The 25980-nt window shown below is 42.8% G+C and overlaps 1 protein-coding gene across 3 annotated transcripts; it reads left to right on the top strand.

Moving 5' to 3' along the window:
* Positions 1 to 4159: 4159 nt before the first annotated feature.
* LOC118209632 (ribosomal protein S6 kinase beta-1) lies at positions 4160 to 24716 on the top strand. Of its 3 annotated transcripts, XM_035385156.1 has the most exons (16): positions 4160 to 4539; positions 8218 to 8261; positions 8693 to 8813; positions 8915 to 8983; positions 11629 to 11776; positions 12380 to 12437; positions 13004 to 13104; positions 13548 to 13638; positions 13875 to 13965; positions 15115 to 15222; positions 16565 to 16627; positions 17102 to 17179; positions 18325 to 18432; positions 18687 to 18799; positions 20871 to 21149; positions 21289 to 24716. In XM_035385156.1, the coding sequence occupies exons 1-15, from the start codon at positions 4471 to 4473 to the stop codon at positions 21109 to 21111; spliced, it is 1503 nt and encodes a 500-aa protein (XP_035241047.1). In that variant the 5' UTR covers positions 4160 to 4470; the 3' UTR covers positions 21112 to 21149; positions 21289 to 24716. The 3 variants fall into 3 exon arrangements, with proteins under 3 accessions (XP_035241047.1, XP_035241046.1, XP_035241048.1); XM_035385155.1 differs by having other exon boundaries at positions 20871 to 24716; XM_035385157.1 differs by lacking the exons at positions 18687 to 18799; positions 21289 to 24716 and having other exon boundaries at positions 4161 to 4539; positions 20871 to 21013.
* Positions 24717 to 25980: the final 1264 nt, after the last annotated feature.

Raw genomic sequence — 25980 nt, forward strand, 5'->3', positions numbered from 1 at the left:
CATTGATACCATTCTTTGAGAAACTATCATCATTTCTCTTTTTAATCATACGAGACAAAAAGATTGTAGGCAAAAACTCCACCAAATGCTTTGTAAAAATAACATCAGTTAGTGGATTTGGTGGGGTTTTTTGTTCTTCAATGGTTGGGCTCTGATTGGGTGAGTTAGGTTGAAATCAAGGTTGAAGAATATGGCAATTCTACACAAACACCAAGGATTTTGTGACTTTGTCACGGTACGGGTAGGGGGGACCCAAACGCAGAGGGGAAAAAAAACACAAATTCAAAAGGGAAAATTAACAAAGACTTTACTAACACGACAGGCAAACAAGTAGGGAACAGAGAAGGCCACAAAGGGCAAAAACACAAACTCAAAAAATATCTAATGAAACAACAGGAACTCAAAAACACAGGCAGGGCAGTACAAGTAAGTCAAACAAACAGGTCACAAACACAGGGTACATACGGTCGGCGCAAACATACGTAGGAAACAAACACAGGAACAAAGGAAATGCAGAAACTCCAAAAATCACTAGAAAACCAAGACATGAACACAGGAACAAAGGAAATGCAGAAACTCCAAAAAAAAAAAAAAAACACTAGAAAACCAAGACATGGGCAGGAACACATGGGGCAGAGGCTTACGCACAAACAATCTGACATAACCACAAGGATCCAACACCTGAATCAAGGGAGGGGGAAACTTAAATAGAACAGACACTGACGAGACACAGGAGGGCACCATGAACAATCAGGCCACAGAGAGGGAAGGGAAAACGAGACAATTGAAAACAATGATTGGACAATTGGAAACAATCATACAATTAACACAGGGGGAGCAGGACACAAAACAGAAGTGCCGCCATCTGGCGGCCCAACAGGGAAAACGCAGACAGAAACACAGGACCATGACAGACTTAGTGATGCCAGTAAAACTTTTGTTGCCTGTGGGAGAAAGATTGACAAACCAAAACAGATTTGATTTGTCTGTCAAAGAAGCATCAATGGAAACCTCCATTTTTATATTGTTAGAGTGTATTTCTTGATGTATGTGTGCAATTAGTGACAATATCCTGCACTTCATGATTATATACGCCTTAAAATTTATACTTACTTTGTTCTGAACAGTTCAGACACTATAACTGGGGAATCTGAAGTGAACAAAAGTATTTGCACTTCATAAGACATTTTACGCATTTCCCAGACATTCATATTCAGATTGAAATTTTACATATAACCCATATTTAACTAGATTTTACTGAAGCAACAGAGTTAAATACCCAGTTGCTCAAGAGTGCAACAGCAGTGCCCCACCTGGGAACTGAAGCTACTACCCCAAAGGTATAAGGCCAACTCCCTTAGCTTCATGCTGGATGCACTGTGGCCCTCAGCAATAAGGAAAACACACAAACAGGGGCCATCTGTGATATTTTCGTCAGGATGAAGGTACGCGAAACACCTCTGATCACAGCTGATCGGGGTAACAGCATGCTGCGTCCAATGCACTCAGAGAACAATACGCACCGAGGACAGCACACTCATCTCAGCATGTAGACGTTGTGCGAGCAGGAACAACGTAAATCACTTTGCCACATGTCATAATGCACTCAATCATACTTTGGGGAAAAATAAACATAACATAACATAACATGACTACTCTCTGTGTGAAGAAATACAGATACAATAGAATAAACATGTTGTGATTTAGCTGTGTTATTTACATGATGTCTGTACAGGATGTACTGTATACAATCTCTCATGCAATGCTAGTAAATATTTAGCATCAGAATATGATAAAAAGCAGTAATCTCAGTATGCCCTGTTCCTACAGCCATATTGTTGAAATGGACACCCCTGATATACAGTACAGAATATGGCAGTATTGCATCACTCAGGAGTTTAACACACTACTGGGCAGTGGGTTGGAGGAAAGGCTGTCTTTATCTTTAGCAATTAGCTCTTGGTCTTATAAGCATTAATTTTCTCTCACACCAGAATTCTAATTATGAGAAACTGATGACTGTTGAGTCTCATTTCTCTCAATAAATCAAAGCTGCTTAAATAATTGAAAGTGTTGGGGAAATACCTTATGACAACTCATTAATTCACACAAGGCTACACTACGTTCTGAATGACAATCTCATATTCAGATGTACATTAAAGACCAACATGAATTGCAGGGTTTTTGTGAGTATTCGTTCTTGTCAGCATAAGTTCGCCCAGCAGCATCCTGTTCTCTCCTATCCTCTGTCTTTGTGGTTGTAATTAATTTGTTGTGATTACCTGTGCATGTTTTAACATTAAAACATGTGTACAGCTCTAGTGAGGTTCTACTTGATGGCCAAAACATCATTCTTAGAAAAAGAATTTTAAAAAGTATTTTTGTGTTGCGGCACCTTTTTTAAATTTCAGTTTTTGTCATTTTGCATTTAGTTGTGTATTCAATATGACAGATAAGGACCTAAACTCAAAGCCCACCAAATTATTTGTTACAAATCTGTTCAGAGCGAGAAACAATTTCACCTAGCTGCATTGTGAATTTATAACACTTGGGGGCACTGCGAACAAACTTATTCAGAGGCACAGTGCTCAACGTAACCAAAAACTAACCACTGGACCCTTCTCCCTTGAAACAAGACCAGGTCAAAACCTAGTCCTATATGGCTGGACCTCTCCGGCCAACCAATGGTGTAATTTCATCACTCAGTCAGTCACAGACATTCGCGTTTGTAGGGCTGGCCCCGCTGTTGCAGTCCAGCCAAAAACGGAAATCAGAACATAACATCATCAACTTTAAAATCGAGAGCAAGTTTATGTGATTTAATGCCTGATATCAGTCAGCAACACAAATAACCATTTAATTCTCATTTTAAAATTTTTGTTTTTAAAATGAATATGGAGTAACCATTTATTTCTTGTTTTTAGTGGGATTGCTTTGGCAAGCCCACTCTTGCTATCTTTCATTTTTTAAAAATTATTTGCACTTTCCGCCCAATTTTTCTAGCTCTAACTAGTCCGACAGTTTTTGCACTACATCCAAACTTTGTACACCAAAATGACCGGCTAGTTCCAGACATTGTTGCTTGTATTTAGATTTTTTTTTAATATATATATATATATATATATATATATTTTATTTATTTTTTTTTTAATTTAAAACTTTTTGAAATATTCAACTTTTTGTGAGCTATTTCTGTGGTCACTTCATAGAGGGTCATTCATGGACATTTAGTGAAACGCTTTAGTAGGAAGCATGCGCAGGTGGTCACTCACTCACAGACGCTTAGTAGGACGCACTTCCAACGGCAAGAAATTAAGCACAGCTTTATCGCCTAACGTTACTTTAGCTAGCACTAACGTGTTAGCGTTTCACCTACTTTAGTTAACCTAGTTAGCTCGTACGTATTCTATCCTGCACGAATGAGTAGGAGCTACAGACACACAGCTACAACCACCGTTACAGATGTATGGACACGCAGGACAACAAATAACGGTACAGAGGTGATGACATGCCATAGATAGCTAGCTAGTTAGCCAAGTTCTACTCATGACACTTTTAGGATATGACCAATCCCTGGAACATAATCGCTACTTGCTGATCCCTAGCTATATATGTAACGCTACGGTGCGCCCTGGGTCTGGACGGTTTCGTGCTTCTTCTGAGCTATGCGCCCTCATTGAAATGCATTGAGGCTTGAGGACAGTGCCAGTTGAATTTTGAAGCAAGCCCACAAGCAATTTGAAGCAATTCCCTTCAGGAATTGTAACCTTTCTAGTTTTATTTCTGTTCCTGAAACAGAAAACAATTAGCCAAAAAGTACACGGATTAGTATCCAAACCACCAGCCTTTAGCAATGATAGTTTTGATTTAAATAGATTTTTATTAAAACCGTACAACTCCAAATTAGATTATTGTGCTTAAAAAATAAATTCACTCTGTTTTGTCTCAATTCTAATGTGAACAATTCTATATTCCATCAGCTGATTTCCCATATAGCATACCACTCTATTTTGCCTACCCATCACTGTGGCGACCAGAATGAGCCTTTCCACCTCGGTTGCGTAGAAAAGTGCGTGTTTCCCGAAAGCTCTTTTTGGACAAATCACTGTGGGAGTCCCCTGTCGAGTTCGTATCATTCTTATACACTGTGATCATAAATTGGTGCTGGACAATTCGTGAACACTGTACTAGGAAGTGTGCCCTGGAATGGAAACTGTACTAATGCGGGATCCGTTGAGTGTTTCACTTTGAGATCGACCCCTAAGAGAGGGAAGTTGGCAATCCACTTTATAATATGATCAGTGCACTTTCTGTGTCGCTTTGTTTTTTTCCGCTGGAAATTTGCTTGGTTGGTGGCCGTGCGCACATGGCTTGTAGTACAACCGGTTATGGCGGCGTTGTGTGTATGTCCATGAGGCAGGCTGCAAGAGCCATTCTAGCGAATTGACACTGAACAAGAAACCCGATGCAATGGCTGGGGTGTTTGACATTGATTTGGACCAGCCTGAGGAAAACGTCTCTGACGATGAGCTGGAGGATGTAAGTACCTTTATGGTGACCGTTAGTTAACGTTAGCTTGTTAATTCTCCTGAGTGGTAGAGGCCCATCTGGGTTGCATGCCATAAAAAACTATCGGCCTAAGAGTTAGGGATAGGCGTTCATATACATCAGGGCAGTAGTTGTCAAGGATACCTAATCAGTTAGAGGGAAGCTTTAAGTTAGCACAAGCTAGCTAAAATAGTCTCTACTAGTTTGTGTGCTTGGTACCAGGAGTTAGCTAGCCAATACGTACAGCGATATCTCAACGAAACTGGGCAATAAGTAGCTAACGTTAGCAAACTAGCCACTTTAACTTACTATAGTAGCTAGCTGGCTGCTACAACAACAACAACAACAACAACAACCTGTAGCAGCAAACACGATGCTTGTTATGCAGCTAATGTTAGTTAGTCTATGTATCTTGAGCTATGTGTAGCGAGCTGGTTATAATGCGTTAACCGTATGACTATATACGGTATATTGTCAGAGGCTACTACAGGTGATTTATTGTTGGCAAACTTAGCAGCTGGCTAGCTAGTGCACAGGGGTCTTGCATTTCCTATCTGAAATTTGATCGGTAGTGGACTGTGTCAGGGCTTATGTTTGAAACAAATTGTTGTTGAATTGTAGAGCTTAATGTTGCTAAATTAACTGTTTAAAGATGATATAATAATTAACATTCGAGCTTTTACAACCCAACCCTTGTTGGACAATACATGCATACAAAACCGGTGGACTACAGTAGCTAAACATGCTGACTAGCTAGCTAGCTATCATAATTAAGCAAAAGAGCCAGTCCAAGGGCAGAATAAGTTGAGAACATTAAGTAAAATCAATTAGCGAGAACACAGTGCACACTACTATACAAACTATTTTTGACACCTCCATACATTAAATGCATTTAAAATGAAAGTAGACTAAGAGCATAGCTTGCCATAAAGTCCAAATGAATGTTATCGATAACTAATTTGCGACCTACAACATTCTTTATCCGCCATGGCAGTGTAGCTACTCCCTCGACGTGGGTTCAATTTAGCTGACGCAGGAGCTTCACATATTGCGCACTGAACTGAGGTGCACTATCTTTTGAATCTACAAGCATTGTACATGTACTTAAAGAGCTGTAGAATGGTGCATCAGGCTATGGCATTGGTTTTTTGTGAGATCTCTGGTCTATAGCTCTACTGCAGTGTGAGGCATAATCTGACCAGTTTTGCCCAGAGATAGAGGTGTCTGTATTATGCATCCGCAAGCCTTGTACTCCTGCCACAGCAGTGCACATGAACTCAGATGGTACCCTGGCATGCTGTGGTTGGGTGTGATACCTGACAGTACATGGAAATCCGCAAGTTGCGAAGAGAGCATGTGCTTGCAGAGATGAAACGGGCCTTTGAATAACATTTTGCATTCCAGATTGGGTGAACAGGGAAAAAAGCTTCTGTGATACAATTGGTTTCAGGATATTTTTTGCAGTGTTATTGCTACAGCCTTTGACCCTGTAGTATCTTAAATGAATGATTTATCACTCTGTGCACCCATCAGCCTCTGCATATTTTTGTGAGGATAATGGAAGTCACAAATCATGAGAAATGTCTTTCACACACACCTGCACATATTTTCACATGTTGAAAGCATGTCACATCATAAATGTGCTTGCACATTTGGAAAGTTAAAAGCAATAGATTGGGAAGAATGACTTTAAAAACTGATCTCAGCTGTGTGTATTCTCTGTAAAGCTGTTAAGAACAGTGCATGCCATACATTCCATTACATTACATTACAGGCATTTAGCAGATGCTCTTATCCAGAGCGATGTACAACAATTGCATTAGTTCAAGGTGCAGAGGTGCAAAAGAAACACACTAGAGTGAAGTAAAGATCGTAGTGCCAGAAGTGACCACATAGATCAGGACTCCAACCCTGTAGGGTAACCTGTTCAGCAAACAAATAATCCTGCCAAGTACAACCTAGTACTGAAATCACATTTGCCTAATCAGAATCAGACAAAAACAATCCTGCCAAAAAAAACTAACGTGATCGTATTAGCCTAACTAGGTACATACCAGTGTGATTCTTGTTTTAAGGATTTCAAGATTGGAATTTTGTTTATGGGTGTGCAAATCTCACTTTGAACTCATTTTTTTAGTACACATCTCTCTTGGCTGTTAAGGTCCAAATCTCAGAATAGCAGCAATCCCACAGAGCATCACACAGACAGGGTAATCCCACAGAGCAGCTCACAGACAGGGTAATCCCACAGAGCAGCTCACAGACAGGGTAATCCCACAGAGCAGCACACAGACAGCACACAGACAGGGTAATCCCACACAGCAGCACACAGACAGGGTAATCCCGCACAGAGCAGCACAGACAGCACACAGACAGGGTAATCCCACACAGCAGCACACAGACAGGGTTATCCCACACAGCAGCACACAGACAGGGTAATCCCACACAGAGCAGCACAGACAGGGTAATCCCACACAGCAGCACACAAATAGGGTAATCCCACAGAGCAGCACACAGACAGGGTAATCCCACACAACAGCACACAGACAGGGTAATCTCACACAGCAGCAGACAGACAGGGTAATCCCACACAGCATCACACAGACAGGGTAATTCCACACAGCAGCACCCAGACAGGGTAATCTCACACAGCAGCACACAGACAGGGTAATCCCACACAGCAGCACACATACAGGGTAATCCCACAGAGCAGCACACAGACAGGGTAATCCCACACAGCACCACACAGACAGCACACAGACAGGGTAATCCCACACAGCACCACACAGACAGCACACAGACAGGGTAATCCCACAGAGCAGCACACAGACAGGGTAATCCCACAGAGCAGCACACAGACAGGGTAATCCCACAGAGCAGCACACAGACAGGGTAATCCCACAGAGCAGCACACAGACAGGGTAATCCCAGACAGCAGCACACAGACAGGGTAATCACATATGGTAGACAATTCTCCCTGCCATTATCCAGTGCATAGAGCTATGGGACTGTTGGTCATCAGTAAAATTGATTATTGAAATGCAAGTCTCATTAGCATGGGGGACTCAATTTTAGTGCAGATATTGTAGCTGGACATTAATTGGAAAACTCATTGCACCAAATAATCCTGGTTAATGGTCACAATGTCCCCTCTGTAGGCTTATTTGAATATATGATATATTGGTAGATTTAGCTGCTTCTTTCCATTATTATAATTATATTCATACTGGCTCTGCCATGAGATGAGCTGTTTCTGCATGTAGCCTATTTCACGGGGGAAATCCCTGTTCTGCCAAGTGCCCATGCATTGTGTGCTGTGCTTTGTACTCAAGGACAGAATTGACCGGAATCGGTGGTCCTAATAATTCTACTTCCTGCTTTAAGCACAGGGTGTAAAAATGGGAATAAATGGCAACAAATGAATCTATTGTATATTAATCACTTGTACAATCCTAGTTTTATTCAGTTTTTAGATGTATTTTATATGTATCTTATTGTCTAATGTTGTGGTGTTCTACTTCTTAATGGCACAAAATGTTTGAGATAGACCGTAATGGGCAGTGGACCCTTTTAAAATATATATAGCCCAAATAAATTTCTCTGAGGAGTTATAAAAAGCAATTGTGAAATAGCCTTGTGAATAATGTGGGATATTTGCTTTGGTTTCAGGCTCAGATCAGTGAGTACATGGACCAGTGTAGTGGTTTTGAATTGTAAGTACGCAACTGTCCTTTCACGGTTTATTGGCAAACAAACGCAAGCTATGCACAAGTTTTCTGCACAGCCAGAATGTGGAACATTATGTTAGCTTCCAAGGAACTTATTTATTGATGTGATGGTACTCTTATAATTTTTATTCTTGCTCATTATAAAGAAGTGCCGTAGTAGTCAGCCTGCCAACTTGTAAATTAGTTTTAGATTTTACAGATCATTCCCATAGATCCCTTGGTTAATACTTTTCTACCCAAAAATGATAAATTATCTTATATGATAAGAGTTTGTTTTTTTAATAGTATGGTGCAGAGAGTTGTTGTCCTTATGCCTTTTGATGAGAAGCACATGGTTTAGGATGTTTTGTAATGAAATATGTCAGATATGTATTTAAATCGTGAAATGAATGTTCTATGAACGTATGTTTTCCCAGTGATATGGATGGCTGTGAGAAGTTTGAGATCTCAGAAGACAGCGTAAACAAGGGAACAGAAAAGCTTCGTCCCGAGTGCTTTGAGCTGCTGCGGGTTTTGGGTAAAGGGGGTTATGGGAAGGTAAGGAGTGTACTGTTGCATCTGAGAAAGTGCCAGCGTCCTGTCTGCCCTGTTTGCTTGGAGAACTTTCTCATTGGTCCTGGTTTTCATGTCTTTGTTAGGTATTCCAGGTTCGTAAGGTTGCTGGTGCTGCTTCAGGGAAGATCTTTGCCATGAAGGTCTTAAAGAAGGTACTGTACTTAACCATACTTTTACTGCTGTACAGTCTGATAAAGCTCTGTTTAGCGCAGAACACAAAACAGAATATTTCAAGAATAATGATCTTCATCATTATCCCCCAGCATCCTCATTTATATTGAGATTGAAATAGATTTAATGGGAGTGGTTGGACTAGTATGCATTAATTGGATGACCATTACCAAGTTGACTGGCAAATGCTTGACCAGCTAGTATCTGCACTCAGATTTTAGTGTGAGGCGCCGCACTGAAAGTCTATATCTTAAATGGTGCAGAAGGGAAGTGAGTGTAATTTATTTGACCATACGGCTGTTGTCTGATACGAACATTTCACACAATCTGAAAATTCCTGGAATATTTTAATGCTGGAAAGTCACAGAAATTCACGCAGTGATACATGTCCTTTCATGAACAAGTTTTATGTAATTTACCGTCTATAAATATTAGCAGCAGAGAAACTGACTTGTACACTTAACAGTAATTGGTGACTGAAATTCTCTGCCAAGAGAATTGACACAGTGGTTCTAATGCCAAGCACACACTACATGACTTTCAAAGTCGTCAGATCGCTGTACTGGAAATGACGCGATACTATTCGCAAGACAGGATTTTCTTCTTTCATAAATCAATGTCCTCAAGAAATGAGCGATCCAAGTTGTTTGTGCGCTGATTTGCAGCTAAAAAACAAGGAAGAAAAAGAAAATAATACGGGTGAGAGAATGGATTGGGATACGCAGGCAGCAAGGATTGTCTGTCCTGCAGAGAGAGTTGGAGTTAAATAAAGCCATGTATAACATAAAGCCATAAATAAATAATAAATGAATAAAACCATAATGTAGCCATGCTTGTTGATGTTGGGGTGTTGCAGGTGTTACGACTCCTCCCCCCGGTGTCCCCTCACCCTGTGTCTTGCGCGCTCATTGGCTGTAGCTCATCGCCGCACTCATTGCCAGTCACAACACTTTTCACACAACAGGATTTGGACGCCCCGACAGGTCCAGATATTTAGCCTGCTTGGTATCTTTCGGGCGTCTGCGATGCATCGGCGAGTCTCTCAGTTCACACAGCGATCAAGTGGCGATTTGCGAACGCCGATTTGCCTCCAGTCTGGGGCTTTTGTCGGCGATCTCTAAAAACTGTCGGCGAGTGGGGAATCAGAACTACAATCGTGTAGTGTGAACTCTGCATTAGCGGACAAAAATAATTGGAGCTGATTGTTTTTGGAAACGGGCGCTCACCCTCTTGCCGTCCACCTCGTCTGCTGCCACATTTTGCAATTTGGTGATTGCGCCATAAGACATAACCCTTAAAATATTAACGCTTACCCTTAAAAGGCCTTTGCAATGTCAGAAAGTCTTAAAAATGGGAATTCTGGTGACCGGTAAATTACATTTGAGTGTTTCATACAGAGCAGATTAAAGCACAGGTCACAGATGGCCACTTGAAGCACAGGTCACACATGGCTGTGTATTTATGCATTTGTGCGTCATGTACCCTGCTGAATATTGTGTGAAGGTCCATGCACTTCCCAGGTTGTCAAAAGAAAATAGTGGTTTCTTTTTATTTTTTGAGAGTTTGAGTGTAAGAATGCACAATGGCAAGCAATCCAGTCTATTTAGCCATGTTTACCTACAGATTCCTTTATTAAGCCTGTACCCCGAACGTACAGGGGATCTGTGTCTCAGCTGATGGGCTGGTTTCTGTAGCGGCTGTGCTGGTTTGTGTAGTGGCTGTGCGCTGGTTTGTGTAGCGGCTGTGCTGCTTTGTGTAGTGGCTGTGTGCTGGTTTGTGTAGCGGCTGTGCTGCTTTGTGTAGTGGCTGTGCTGGTTTGTGTAGTGGCTGTGAGCTGGTTTGTGTAGTGGCTGTGTGCTGGTTTGTGTAGTGGCTGTGCTGGTTTCTGTAGTGGCTGTGCGCTGGTTTGTGTAGTGGCTGTGCTGTTTTGTGTAGTGGCTGTGCTGGTTTGTGTAGTGGCTGTGCGCTGGTTTGTGTAGTGGCTGTGCTGGTTTGTGTAGCGGCTGTGCTGCTTTGTGTAATGGCTGTGCTGGTTTCTGTAGTGGCTGTGCGCTGGTTTGTGTAGTGGCTGTGCTGGTTTGTGTAGCGGCTGTGCTGGTTTGTGTAGTGGCTGTGTGCTGGTTTGTGTAGCGGCTGTGCTGGTTTATGTAGGGGCTGTGCTGGTTTGTGTAGTGGCTGTGCTGGTTTGTGTAACAGCTGTGCTGGTTTGTGTAGTGGCTGTGCTGGTTTGTGTAATGGCTGTGCGCTGGTTTGTGTAGCGGCTGTGCTGGTTTGTGTAGTGGCAGTGCTGGTTTGTGTAGCGGCTGTGCTGGTTTGTGTAGCGGCTGTGCTGCTTTGTGTAATGGCTGTGCTGGTTTCTGTAGCGGCTGTGCTGGTTTGTGTAGTGGCAGCGCTGGTTTGTGTAGCGGCTGTGCTGGTTTGTGTAGCGGCTGTGCTGGTTTGTGTAGCGGCTGTGCTGGTTTGTGTAGCGGCTGTGCCGGTTTTTGTAGCGGTTGTGCTGGTTTGTGTAGCGGCTGTGCTGGTTTGTGTAGTGGCTGTGCTGGTTTGTGTAGTGGCTGTGCTGGTTTCTGTAGCGGCTGTGCTGGTTTCTGTAGTGGCTGTGCTTTAAACCCTGCCATCCCTGCAGGCCATGATCGTGCGGAACGCTAAGGACACAGCGCACACCAAGGCCGAGCGCAACATCCTGGAGGAGGTGAAGCACCCATTCATCGTGGACCTCATCTACGCCTTCCAGACCGGCGGCAAGCTGTACCTCATCTTGGAGTACCTCAGCGGTCAGTAACTCCCCTTTACTCCCCTTTTTCTTTATCCATGAACTGCAGCCGCTTTTCTCTAATCAGAACCAGTTATAAAGGGCCTTGAATTTAATATCCATCTGCACTTTGCCTTCCTCAAATCTTTTGATTCAGAATGACACCCTTTATATTTAAATGCATACTATGCTGGATTGTTAACATGAAAATGTAATAAAATAACCATGCAAAGGCATATCGATGATGCCCTGGCAATCTTTGTCTTTACTTACTTTCGCTGAATTTGTGTGCCTTTACCTGTCATTGTTATTCTAAATTGTGCAACTGCTGGATTTCATGACCAGCTAACATTTTGAAATTTATTGAGTTATGACCATATGTTTAAAATGTTAATGAATAAACAAATATGTAATTAAGCAGTCCAGTATTTCATAAGATGTGATTACTAAGCTAAAGGGATTGGGGTTAAATTTGGAGCTAATTGTACTTGTATAGATGGCTGTCATCACCAAACTTTAACCATGTGTTTGTCAGAGTTAATGAACACCTGTAGTTTGTTTGGGTTCATGGTTTTTAAGTGGGTTGAGAGGTGGCCAGATTGTAACTGTGTCTTGGCACTCACAGGTGGAGAGCTATTTATGCAGTTGGAAAGGGAAGGGATATTCATGGAGGACACAGCCTGGTAAGTGGGGTGATGAGAAGGGAAACTGTATCTGCATTACAGGCCATAGTTATTAAACTGTATCTGCATTACAGGCCATAGTTATTAAACTGTATCTGCATTACAGGCCATAGTTATTAAACTGTATCTGCATTACAGGCAATAGTTGATCATAAAATTCTTAGCTGTAAGAGTATTGAACTTGATTTGCACTCAACATTTCCATTTTAAAAATTGTAATGGTAATAAGACTTAATAAAACTTGATATAAACCTCAGTCCTGTTTTCAAGGAATGCCTCTCCAGTTCACTTTGATAACCAACTGTCCTGACATTTTAGACTGACTGACATTAAAAGCCTGTTGTAATGTCAGCTAAGTGGGCATGAGGGTAGAGACTCTTCGACTAAACCTGTACTGTAAATGTCAGGAGTTAAGTTTTCTTTGTTTTACAAAAACGTGGCTAGTATATTAAAAATGCATGAGTGCTAACGTGCATGTGGACATTTGGAAGGCCGTCCCACCATATTGCTGGAGCAGGTTGATGGAGATGGGACAGCAGATCCCTAAAGGCCCTTTTTATGTGCAGCTTTTATCTAGCAGAGATCTCCATGGCCCTGGGCCACCTGCATCAGAACGGCATCATCTACAGAGACCTGAAACCTGAGAACATCATGCTCAACCACCAAGGTGAGGCAGTCTGCTTGGGGGTGTGTTTCAGCCTGTGGTGATTACTGATTTACACCAGCACCTGGTGCAGAAGGATTCTAAAGCCAAATGTTCCAGATTTGCACTGACAGTACAGCCATGGTTTTGTGTTAGTATTAATCCAGGTTAAATGGCTTTGCAAACATTTTCACAATTTTCAGTCGCTCGGGGCGTTACTCCTTACGCTGCCAAATGTAGTATTGAACTGCAGACTTTGAAAACGCAGCAGTGGTGTAGAAACGGACAATTAAATCCACTTTGTGTTGTTGAACGTCTCATATAATTGATGATTAGCGGTCTACATAACTGTACAGTTCCATTAAAATAGCATACTGCAGAAGTGTTTTTTCAGTGGTATCCATCACATGGAAATGTATATGGCTGAACCATAATTATTTTTGCTTAAAGTATTTATTTATTGGCAGGTCACGTGAAGCTGACAGACTTTGGTCTGTGTAAAGAATCTATCCACGACGGCACTGTCACTCACACTTTCTGTGGTACCATAGAGTACATGTAAGTTCAGACAAAGATGGTAGGAGCGGTCCTTCAGCTTTTCCCAGTTCACACTGCCTTGACATGGGCCAGTTCTTTCCTTTAACACAAGATTGTATACATACCATCAGGGTGTGCATTTCCTGCTTTTTCCCGTTGTTCCTTACTGGCCAGACATGTGCGGGTGCAGTGTGAGTGTCGCTGCAGAAGCTTGTGAGGAAACTGAGTGCCCAGCTCTCACCTGCATGTGTCACCAGGGCCCCGGAAATCCTGATGAGGAGCGGACACAACCGGGCCGTGGACTGGTGGAGCCTGGGGGCCCTGATGTACGACATGCTGACGGGCGCTGTAGGTCCCCCCACTTCCTGATCCTTCACACTCTCAGCCACATACAGTACTCAGCCTCTTATCTGTGCAGTGCCAGGCTCTCACCCTCTTATCTGTGCAGTGCCAGTGTAGGTCTCTCAGCCTCTTATCTGTGCAGTGCCAGGCTCTCACCCTCTTATCTGTGCAGTGCCAGTCTCTCAGCCTCTTATCTGTGCAGTGCCAGTCTCTCACCCTCTTATCTGTGCAGTGCCAGTGTAGGTCTCTCAGCCTCTTATCTGTGCAGTGCCAGTGTAGGTCTCTCAGCCTCTTATCTGTGCAGTGCCAGTGTAGGTCTCTGAGCCTCTTATCCGTGCAGTGCCAGTGTAGGTCTCTCAGCCTCTTATCTGTGCAGTGCCAGTCTCTCAGCCTCTTATCTGTGCAGTGCCAGTGTAGGTCTCTCAGCCTCTTATCTGTGCAGTGCCAGTGTAGGTCTCTCAGCCTCTTATCTGTGCAGTGCCAGTGTAGGTCTCTGAGCCTCTTATCTGTGCAGTGCCAGTGTAGGTCTCTCAGCCTCTTATCTGTGCAGTGCCAGTCTCTCAGCCTCTTACCTGTGCAGTGCCAGTCTCTCAGCCTCTTATCTGTGCAGTGCCAGTGTAGGTCTCTCACCCTCTTATCTGTGCAGTGCCAGTGTAGGTCTCTGAGCCTCTTATCTGTGCAGTGCCAGTGTAGGTCTCTCAGCCTCTTATCTGTGCAGTGCCAGTGTAGGTCTCTCAGCCTCTTATCTGTGCAGTGCCAGTGTAGGTCTCTGAGCCTCTTATCTGTGCAGTGCCAGTCTCTCAGCCTCTTATCTGTGCAGTGCCAGCGTAGGTCTGTCCTTTTTGCCTGTTGGCTTGTCATAATTTGACTGCTTTGACACTTTCATTTCTCCTTTGATGAGCTGCAGTAAATATGTACATTTATGTAAAATTACATGCATGAAAATTTTAACTATGTTCCATCCAGTTCACTGGTTTTTAAAACAGGTTTCTCCTCCAAATAGCTTTTAGCAAGACCTGTTCTGGAACATGGATCCTAAAAAACTACAAAACACGGAATATTCTGCAGTGAAGCAGAATTAGTTGTGATTTAAAATGTGCTGATTTATTGGTTTTCAATCCTCCGGTGTGTGTTGGGTTTTGGTATTTTCCCTAGCCACCGTTCACTGGAGAGAACAGGAAGAAGACCATTGATAAAATCTTAAAGTGCAAATTGAACCTCCCACCCTACCTCACACAGGAAGCCAGGGACCTGCTAAAAAAGGTAAGTATCGGTTTCCTCTAGGGGTGTGAAAAAGTCCCGTGTACCGAAAACAGCTGACTGTTCGTACCAAAAATGAAAACAGGCGAACCGCGGTTCATATATTAGCGCATTGTTTTATTTTAATTGAAATTTGTTTTCCAGTTAAAGAAGTATAGACACCATTTTCCCACAGAATAATAGTGCAAGTGGAAGACCAGCGACAGTGCAATCAACGAAGAAGTTAATCGGTACAGGGCAAGCAGCTGCTCTCCCTCTAGACAAAAGTCCGCTACAATGGTGGAGAGACAACAGCGGAAAGTTCCCACTGCTAGTCCCACTCGCAGAAGCTTTTCTATCTATTCCAGCCACTTCAGTTCCAAGCGAACGAGTTTTCTTGGCTGCCGGGGACATTGTTTCAGCTAGAAGGTCGCAGCTCCTCCCTGAAAACTTGTCATAGAGCAGCCTTTTTAATAGCCAGAGAACCAAGCACTTTCTTTCCCTATTTAAAAAAATGCTTTCCTTTCGATTTTATTCTAAACAGTTTAGTTTGAAAGAGTGTGTTTGATATGGCCATTTTATTTGACTAAATTTCCCAATATGGGTTGTTTTAGCCCTGAATGCTGATTTCTTTACCGTGACTTGTTCTAATAGCACTTTCTCTTTCAAGCAGCCATCTGATATACGTTGGCTAATTAGATACATTGTTTTCTCATAAAATGTAGTGCATAAAATAGTATATATATATATATATATATATGTATATATATATATATATATATATATATATATATATATATATATATATAGTGTATATTTAGTCACTTCTCTTCCTGATGCTCAGCCAGGTCTGCACACGGGTGGTGTCTCTTCCTGCATAGTTACATGCAGTGCAGTGCATTGATTGCCCTGCAGGGGGTGCTAACACACGCATGCGCCCTGTGGCATGTCACATGAGACATCATTTCCTCTTCTCCCCTTTGAGTGGTTCCACTGAACCACTAAAGTTCCCTCTGCACCAGTATTTGAGTAATATAACCTTGGCATCTTGAGGACTACAGCTCTCTGTTTATCTTCATTTGTTTCCTGGTGGTGCTGCTCTGCTGTCTCAAGTTTAGCTCCTTGGGAAAATGAGCCATGCTCCTCTGTTTGAATTAGACAGTGAAATGAACGCTGCATTAAAACCCCCTTGATCTCCCTTTGGTGATGTCAGCTCAGGGTGTTGCTCTGAGTGCTTATTGGTTCATGTACGTGGAATGTTCCGCCCTCTGGCGAGGTGTGTCCGAAGCACCTGGCTACTTTGCCAGCCACCCCTGTCTTTCGACTGAATCTAGCCCACTCATTGGCAGATTTATGTTTTTTTCAGCTGCTTAAAAGAAACGCCTCATCTCGGCTGGGGGCGGGGCCAGGAGACGCCTCTGAAGTGCAGGTGAGCATTAGGTCATTTCCTTTCATGTTTGAGGCATTTGCCTCTCCCTTATCCAGAGCACCTAACCTAAATGAACATGAAATCCATGTATACAGCTATATATCTATAGCAGTACAGCGTCAGTACTCTGATCAGTGGTACAACAGCATTCCCACCTGAGAATCAACCCTGCAGCCTCCAAGTTGCAGGTTCCCTAAGCATTGCACTTCACTGCTGCAGCAGTGGTGTTCTGCGTGTGCTGAGATGCTCCCCCTGAACAGACTGGGCTCTGAGATAAGAGTATTAAGAGTGACCCTAGGTCATGTGCCCAACAGTCCTGAATAGCATCCTGCCTGCACCATTGCTAACTGTGTTCAGGAGACCCGCAGGTTGGCTGTGTCCTCCCCCAGGAGCTGGCGGTATGTCTGCCTCTTTGGCGGGTGAACCTGGTTTAACGGACTTAACGGTTTAACGGACTGTTCTTCTCTCATTCAGACCCACCTCTTCTTCAGACACGTTAACTGGGTGGATCTCCTCGCCCGGAAAGTAGAACCTCCATTCAAACCCTTTCTGGTAAGCAAACCCTTCAGTGACTTCTTGGGCCTGAAACCCGTGTAGGATATGTAGTATTTAGATTTTGGCCTTAGAGAGGGAAACAGTGAATAAGAATGTGGCCTGGCCTCCCCGTCACAAGCATCAAAGCAAATGTGATTGGGGCAATATAAAATCCACTGATACCCTAATCTAGGCAGACAATCTATGGGTCTCACCCCCTCCGAAGAGACAAACCAGAAGACACAGGACACTATATCGGGGGTCAGAGACCCTGCATGGCTACATGCCTAACATTTCCCTTTCCCATGTCCTCTTTAAGTTTGAATGCAATCTTTAGGTAGGCCAGTCCTTGTCATAAATTAGTCTGAACCCCCTTCCCTTCTATCCTACACCTTAACTCAGCATCACCCAATCAGGGCAAACATCCTCAAGCCATGCTGGGTAAGGTATTTAAGATTGCCACAGGAAAAAAGTGTTGTGTTGTGTTGGTGTCGGAGCCTTGAAGGCCCTCTTTTTATTTTGGTGGTGGTTCCTTGGTTGTGTGCTTGTAGCTGTTTCCTTTCATCCTGTGGAGCTCATACTGGAAGTGGGTGATACTTTGGCAAGGTCTGGCTGATCCATTTCTCTGTTTCTCTCTCTTATCCGTCTCTCTCTCTATTTTCTGGTATTTCTAGGTTAGTTGTTTGATGTTTTGCTATGTATGCCTTCTGTTGTGTAATTTAGAAGTAGCGTGCCTGCATTCAATAAAGAATGTATGTTCATTAATATAATTGACTGCTTCTTATTGAATTCAATTATTTAATCTGAAAACCTGATATACAGCTTGTTTTGACTTGTTGGTTGATTCCACCAGTTTTCTGTAGACTGACCTATCAAAGAATTTGATGATTTAATTGATAATTCTAATTTTAAACATGATTATTATATTAAATCTAATAAAATATATTTTACATGTAGGTCAAGTGAGGGGTTCTGGCAGGCAACTTCTCTTGTGTTCAGTATTCAGAGCGCTGAACATTTTAACAAGGACTGTTGGAACCGCTGGGTTCAGAAAAGAAACATATTCTTAATTAATCCTTGCTTGTCCGACACCCGTGACCCTCTCCTCCACCGATGGGTGTCAGGGGCCTCACTGAATGGCTCTTTCCGTCTTGTCCTCCCAGCAATCCGCCGAAGACGTGAGCCAGTTTGACTCTAAATTCACCAGCCAGACCCCCGTGGACAGTCCTGATGACTCTACCCTCAGTGAAAGTGCTAATCAAGTCTTCCTGGTGAGGTAGCACGCTGTGTTGGTCCCCACTGCAGTATACTTCATTTGTACATTATTCCATTCGGTAGGCTCTTTTTAGTTTTTTTTGTGAAAATGTACACTTGCACTATTGTGTTTTAATTGAAAATTAAATTTTGTTGCTACAGAAGGTGTGTACAGAAGGACTTTTCCATTTTTCTGACATTTGTTTCTTGTGGTTTTGTTCTTTTTTTGAACGTGTTTGATCATTTGCGTCCTGTCCGGGTGTGTTTGCAGGGCTTTACGTACGTAGCTCCGTCTGTGTTGGAAAATGTTAAGGAGAAATTCCAGTTTGAGCCAAAAATTTGGTCACCTAGACGTTTTTTGGGAAGTCCAAGGACACCAATCAGGTAGTCTATTTAAATTCTGTTTAATCCTCATGAAGAGATGCCAAATCATGTTTAGAATAACCATACCCTACACATTTTTGACACTGCTGAAAAAAATCATACTGTAATTATAGTATTGCGGTTGGTTTTTGTGGATAATTTTACAACTTATCTGCAGTAAGCACTGCCGTTTCATGGATAACAATGTTACGTAAGCATTTCTGTTTGTATGGAATGTATGTCTACAGTTAATTATAATAAAAATGTTTGAAACTATGTTTAATACTCCAGTTTTGGAGTGTTTTTGAGTCCCATGTGGAGGTATAATTGCCTCTAAAGCGCTTAATCATTTAATTTGGCAGCTAATGGCACATTAAGAAGCTCCTTTACAGTAAGAGCAGGGAGGTTTGGGCCTGTGTTTACAGTAAGATCAGGGAGGTTTGGGCCTGTGTTTACAGTGAGTGCAGGGAGGTTTGGGCCTGTGTTTACAGTAGGAGCAGGGAGGTTTGAACCTGCGTTTACAGTGAGAGCAGGGAGGTTTGACCTGTGTTTACAGTAAGAGCAGGGAGGTTTGGGCTGTGTTTACAGTGAGAGCAGGGAGGTTTGGGCCTGTGTTTACAGTGAGAGCAGGGAGGTTTGGGCCTGTGTTTACAGTAAGAGCAGGGAGGTTTGGGCCTGTGTTTACAGTAAGAGCAGGGAGGTTTGGGCCTGTGTTTACAGTAAGAGCAGAGAGGTTTGGACCTGTGTTTACAGTAAGATCAGGGAGGTTTGGGCCTGTGTTTACAGTGAGAGCAGGGAGGTTTGGGCCTGTGTTTACAGTAAGAGCAGGGAGGTTTGGGCCTGTGTTTACAGTAAGAGCAGGGAGGTTTGACCTGTGTTTACAGTGAGAGCAGGGAAGTTTGGGCTGTGTTTACAGTGAGAGCAGGGAGGTTTGGGCCTGTGTTTACAGTGAGAGCAGGGAGGTTTGGGCCTGTGTTTACAGTAAGAGCAGGGAGGTTTGGGCCTGTGTTTACAGTAAGAGCAGGGAGGTTTGGGCCTGTGTTTACAGTAAGAGCAGGGAGGTTTGACCTGTGTTTACAGTGAGAGCAGGGAAGTTTGACCTGTGTTTACAGTAAGAGCAGGGAGGTTTGGGCTGTGTTTACAGTGAGAGCAGGGAGGTTTGGGCCTGTGTTTACAGTACGATCAGGGAGGTTTGGACCTGTGTTTACAGTAAGAGCAGGGAGGTTTGGGCCTGTGTTTACAGTGAGAGCAGGGAAGTTTGACCTGTGTTTACAGTAAGAGCAGGGAGGTTTGGGCTGTGTTTACAGTGAGAGCAGGGAGGTTTGGGCCTGTGTTTACAGTAAGTGCAGGGAGGTTTGGGCCTGTGTTTACAGTAAGAGCAGGGAGGTTTGGGCTGTGTTTACAGTAAGAGCAGGGAGGTTTGGGCCTGTGTTTACAGTAAGAGCAGGGAGGTTTGGGCCTGTGTTTACAGTAAGAGCAGGGAGGTTTGGGCCTGTGTTTACAGTAAGAGCAGGGAGGTTTGACCTGTGTTTACAGTGAGAGCAGGGAAGTTTGACCTGTGTTTACAGTAAGAGCAGGGAGGTTTGGGCTGTGTTTACAGTGAGAGCAGGGAGGTTTGGGCCTGTGTTTACAGTACGATCAGGGAGGTTTGGACCTGTGTTTACAGTAAGAGCAGGGAGGTTTGGGCCTGTGTTTACAGTGAGAGCAGGGAAGTTTGACCTGTGTTTACAGTAAGAGCAGGGAGGTTTGGGCTGTGTTTACAGTGAGAGCAGGGAGGTTTGGGCCTGTGTTTACAGTAAGAGCAGGGAGGTTTGGGCCTGTGTTTACAGTAAGAGCAGGGAGGTTTGGGCTGTGTTTACAGTAAGAGCAGGGAGGTTTGGCCCTGTGTTTACAGTAAGAGCAGGGAGGTTTGGGCCTGTGTTTACAGTAAGAGCAGGGAGGTTTGGGCCTGTCTTTACAGTACGATCAGGGAGGTTTGGACCTGTGTTTACAGTAAGAGCAGGGAGGTTTGGGCCTGTGTTTACAGTAAGAGCAGGGAGGTTCTGTGTTTTCATGGCTCACTCTCTCCCCCCCCCCCTTCCCTCCCCCTCAGTCCAGGTAAATTTGCGCGAGCGGATTGCTGGCCACGCGGCCCTACGCTGGCCAGAGCCCCGCCCCTTCAGCCCCCCGCGGAGCAGGCCATGGAGGTGACCCCCGCGGAGATGACGGATGTTACGGCCAGCTCGGAGGTCACCGCCCCCCTGCCCATCAGGCAGCCCGGTGCCGGACCCTTTAAAACGCAGGCGTACCCCATGATGTCCAAACGGCCCAAGCACCTCCGGATGAACCTATGACCTTAAACTAAGCCACGCCTTTTCATTTCCCTTTTGGGGTAAAACTATTCACATTTAATGCCTCCCCTGCCATTTCACCCCACCCCACCTGATCTCACCCCATCTCACCCCACCCCACCCCTCCTTAACTCACCACATCACAGACTCCTCTGGCCCACACTGCCCCTTGTTCTCCAGTTCCAGAGCTCACTGCACTTCTCTGAGCCCCAGAACCTGGCTGCCCTGACCCTCTCTGAGCCCCAGAACCTCGCTGCTCTGACCCTCTCTGAGCCCCAGAACCTGGCTGCCCTGACCCTCGCTGCGGTCTTGAATCTCAGCCAGGCTGCTCCAGACACCTCGCCTCAGACAGCATTCATGGGAGGACCTGCTCTGGATTCCTTTACGTTTCCTTGTGTGATAAAAAAAATCATTTAACACAATTTGCTCAACCATGCCGACTCTAAAACATGGTGCTCTTTGTCAGGTGATCAAATCCTGTTAGGGAATTGCTTCTGTGGAATGCTTGAAAATACGACAGTATTACTCTGGATGCAGAACTGTTCCTGTTGAATGAAATGACTAATCACTTCTCATTAAACTGCTAGCAGAGAATATCAGTTGGGACTCATGGGTGACCTAACAAGTCTTAACCTGCTTGGAGTGTTTTGCTGGGGTAATGCCACCCAGATGCGCTAAGATGAGTTCATATGTGGCAGACGAGTAAAAAACAAAACATGGCCGTTTTATATACCCCTTTGCAGAGGTCATGCAGAATTTTGAATAATGTAAAAAAACCAGTGCTCTTCCCTGAAATGAGAACCGTGTCTCTGGCTAGTAGCTAATTGATCTGAGTAAGTCTTTCAGTTGCATGGTGCTGTTCCACACAGCTTGTTTTTCAACACTTGCTATGCTAAAGACAGTTAATCAGATTTCTGTCGTCGTATTTCAGAATCATAAATATGCACAAAGCATGGAATGCAGAATGCTGTTTCTCGTTTCGCTGCCTGTGCTTCCTTTAGAACATCAGACAGGTAACCTACACTTTCCAGCAAGCTGACCATCTACATATGTCTTATATGTCTCCTCCAGACAATTTTTAAAAACCTGTTTATTCAGCCATTAATGAGTTGCTATTTCAATGATTTGTTTTAATATAGATTTTGCTGCTCAGCCACAGTGGATCTGAAGGATCCTGTTTGTGGTCTTTAGCATGTTTATTCATGTCCTTTAGCAGGCTAACTCATGCTTTAGCATGTTTATTCATGTCCTTTAGCAGGCAAACTCATGCTTTAGCATGTTTATTCATGTCCTTTAGCAGGCTAACTTGTGCTTTAGCATGTTTATTCATGTCCTTTAGCAGGCTAACTCATGCTTTAGCATGTTTATTCATGTCCTTTAGCAGGCTAACTCGTGCTTTATTAGGTTTAATTGTCACTATTACAGTGTTTCTCTACTTGGCACTGACGAATAAGGAGTGGCATTTTAATCAGTTAGTAAACGAGTTCCAGCACTGTGGACAGTACAGTACTGAAACTCATGGGAGTTGCCGATGAGTTCAAATGAGATCTTAGGAGCTTTTATTTAAAAGTCTCATTTGTGTAATGATCACATAATTAATAGTAATAATCATAATTATGAAGAGCTTCAACCAAATCCTTAAACCTGCCATAAATACTTTATTTGGAGTCCTTTCATATTATCTGCTGCTACCAAATGCTGTTTGTATTTCTCATATTAACCTGTACATTTATGTTTTTCTGTGCTTGTCGAGCCATTGAGCACCACCGGGACGCGGATGTTTGTGGCTGTTTGCCAAAGAATGGGGCCATAGTGGAACTTAATCGCAAATTAAGAAATGAAAGGACTGGAATTTGCTTTCACAATACTCAAAACACATTCCAGCATTACCATTAAAAATGATAACAGAGGCTAAAATGGTGGATGAGTTTCTTAACACCCACTGTACTTTTGGAAAGTCTGTGCACAAACTTGGAAGCATTCCTCTTTAGCAAGATCTTAGTACTTAAAACATGGAACACAAGTTGGTTTCCTGACCAGTATGCTAATTTTGTGAATGGTCTGTTCTTTTTTCTTTTTTTATGTACTTAGACTTTTGTGAGTGATTTTGCTTCATTTCCACATCTCTTTTGTTTGCTGGTATTATTCATTTGGCTGCTTTTTAATTTATTAAATGGAATCCTCAAATTGAGACTAAATTGCTTTGGAGTAAATAAAATTGATATGGATATTGTGTTATGAGAAATGTTTGCAAATGAAATGCTATAAAAAATGTTAGCAAAATCTGTATAGTGCTGAAAGATACGAGTGTTTTACAAGTGAGTAAGTGTGGTCAGGGAAGAGCAGCGGATGCGCGTTGCATTTTGAGTGCTTACACTCTGGCAGTTGACAATGACTGTGTGCTTTCCCAAAATATAGGGGACTATTGAATTAAACAAAGTTCATTTAAAGTTTGCATTTCACAATGAACTTCACATTGGAGAGGATGGCCAAACATGGCTTCAGCTGAAATGACCCCTGATTTTGAAACCGTGCTATGGATCCGCCAACAGTGGCAGTATTTCTGTTTGGACTTGTGCTGGGCGACCTTGACTCTATCACCAGAGCGCATCGACAACATCACAGCCCCTTTGCAGTGTGCCTAGACAGAATTAGACTTATTAGTTTGTTGTGGGAATGAAGCAAAGAAAAGAGGACTTGGACCATGAATGCCCAAATTAACAAGTGGCATCCTCACATTAAGACTCTGCTGCTGAGTTAAATTTACCTGTGTGCATTACAACATTTCAGAGTTACTTCAAATTTGTAAATCTGATCACTTCCATTTTCAAGACCTTTAAAAAAAAAAAAAAAAAAAAAAAAAAATATATATATATATTCAATGCTAATATAATTATATATTCTTTAGGAAGTGCTTCCAGTGTCCCAGTCTGAACAGGCCCTAGGAGGGCGGCAGTGATTTCACCCCACCACTTCACTCCATCACCACTCTTTCCTGATGGAAGCACGCTGTGGATTTAACTTACCAGAACTACTCTCTAATGCACATTTGCTTCTGAATTTGCTGTGGTTCCCGGTAAAATAGTCTGAGAACCTGAGTGTAATACACCAGTGACCTTATATAATTACCACAGCCTTTAAACTGTACGTAATACTTCGTAACTGAGTCACATGGTTTTTATTTTCTTTCAGCAAAGATAATGTTCCAAGTGCGCTCTCTGCTTTCTGCGTCCAGAACACTATGCAAATTATTTGTCCGTATTCGCACAGCTGAACATTACTTGCTTAGCTATAGCAGTATTTCATTTCCTTGAAATTGAAGCATTTGTATGATGTTCGATTTTTTGTTCTTCAGGTAGAAAATATATTCCAAATAACTTCAGAGAAATAACTTGAGAAATTAGAGAAAATATCAACCGGTGTATTAAATTTTTTTTTCCAAATTGTACAGTCTTTCACCTACATACATGACATTACATAGGCTAACAAATGAATCTCTTGCAATTTTGGATCCTTTAGACCTTTATTTTTTGGAACATGTAAAATTGGATTGTCTGATTCTGTAATGGAACATTGTATACATGCTTGATAAAAATGATACAAAAATATGAGGTGCCTCAGGAAGCATATTGTGGCTTGTGTGCCTGTGTAAAACGGCCTGGCTGAATGTTTTTGGTTTTCATTTCTGTATTTTTCTTTACTTTGCCTGATTAAGACCAGACTTCATTATTCATGCTTGTTATCTTCAATTGATCCATAACAGTGACCTTTGAATATTTTAAGTGCCCATGGGGGTGGGGGGTGGGGGCAAATGTCGGGGTATTAAGCATACACTTCAGTTGTGATGCAATGTACCCGACGGCTGTTGTTTTTACCGGCAGCTGCAGGGCGAAATGTTTTTGGCTGGACCTCAACAGCGGGACCAGCCCTACAAATGCAAAATGTCTGTGACTGACTGACTGAGTAATCAAGTTACACCATTGGCCGGATCATGTGTGTTAGGTCCAGCCATATACTAGGTTTTAACCTGGTCTTGTTTCAGAATTCTTTTCTTAAATATCTTCCATCTGCACTAAAGAGAATAAGAAAACAAATCACAGGAATTTCCCAGATGTTACCTTGTTTAAAAATCTTCCGGCATATTTGTGATGACATCTTTTTAAAAGCAAATGTGTCTACCGTTTAGGTTTTATACCTTGGTTGTTTTTATACTGTAAAAAGACAGACTGCAGCCACGAAAAGCAGGGCATTATGTCTTAAATAGCCTCTAATTTCCTATTGCTTAAAAATGACCAAAGGGAATACCGACTTGAGGCAAACTATTGGTGGTGGTGGTTATTACTGGGCGGAAGTGCTCATACCCGTTTGTTCAAAGATGCAGCCTTTCTCTACGATGCTCCAAGGTAACTGCCCTACTGTCGTGATGCCGTGTATATTGTTTTGGCTTTTTTTTATTTACTACTAACGTCTTAAAGTCGCAATTCCACTATTAAGGATGCAAGCAGGACCGTTTTAACACGACCTCACATTAACCACAACAAACCTTTACTTGGAAATGGACTTACCTTTTGTACCACATTATGTACATTTCATCTTAAAGTTAACACTTGAGTTGTTTATTTTCGTTGCTTTTAAGTGAAAGAACCTATATTTTGAAAATTATATTTGGGCAGCAAGATAGCAGGGAATAACACATGTTAATACAGGGTAATAATGGCAGTGGTCTTTTTTATTTTGTTCTTTTGGCCTCTGCAGTTGTTTTAAATCGAAATGATTGTAAATTGAGAGAATTTTAAATAGTATTAAAGTTCATTACCAACAAATAGTGCGCTTGTGTGCGTTCTTCTCTTAAATGCCGGCGATTGCTCAGTC

The sequence above is a fragment of the Anguilla anguilla genome, chromosome 12 (genome assembly GCF_013347855.1).
Source record: "Anguilla anguilla isolate fAngAng1 chromosome 12, fAngAng1.pri, whole genome shotgun sequence".
Taxonomy (NCBI): domain Eukaryota; kingdom Metazoa; phylum Chordata; class Actinopteri; order Anguilliformes; family Anguillidae; genus Anguilla; species Anguilla anguilla.

Bases quoted from the DNA above. Each gene is read 5' to 3' on its own strand.
- LOC118209632 (XM_035385155.1), top strand. From the start codon at position 4,471: ATGGCTGGGGTGTTTGACATTGATTTGGACCAGCCTGAGGAAAACGTC. The intron at 8,814-8,914 runs GTAAGGAGTGTA...TGTCTTTGTTAG, and splicing joins GTAAAGGGGGTTATGGGAAG to GTATTCCAGGTTCGTAAGGT. The intron at 13,966-15,114 runs GTAGGTCCCCCC...TATTTTCCCTAG, and splicing joins ACGACATGCTGACGGGCGCT to CCACCGTTCACTGGAGAGAA.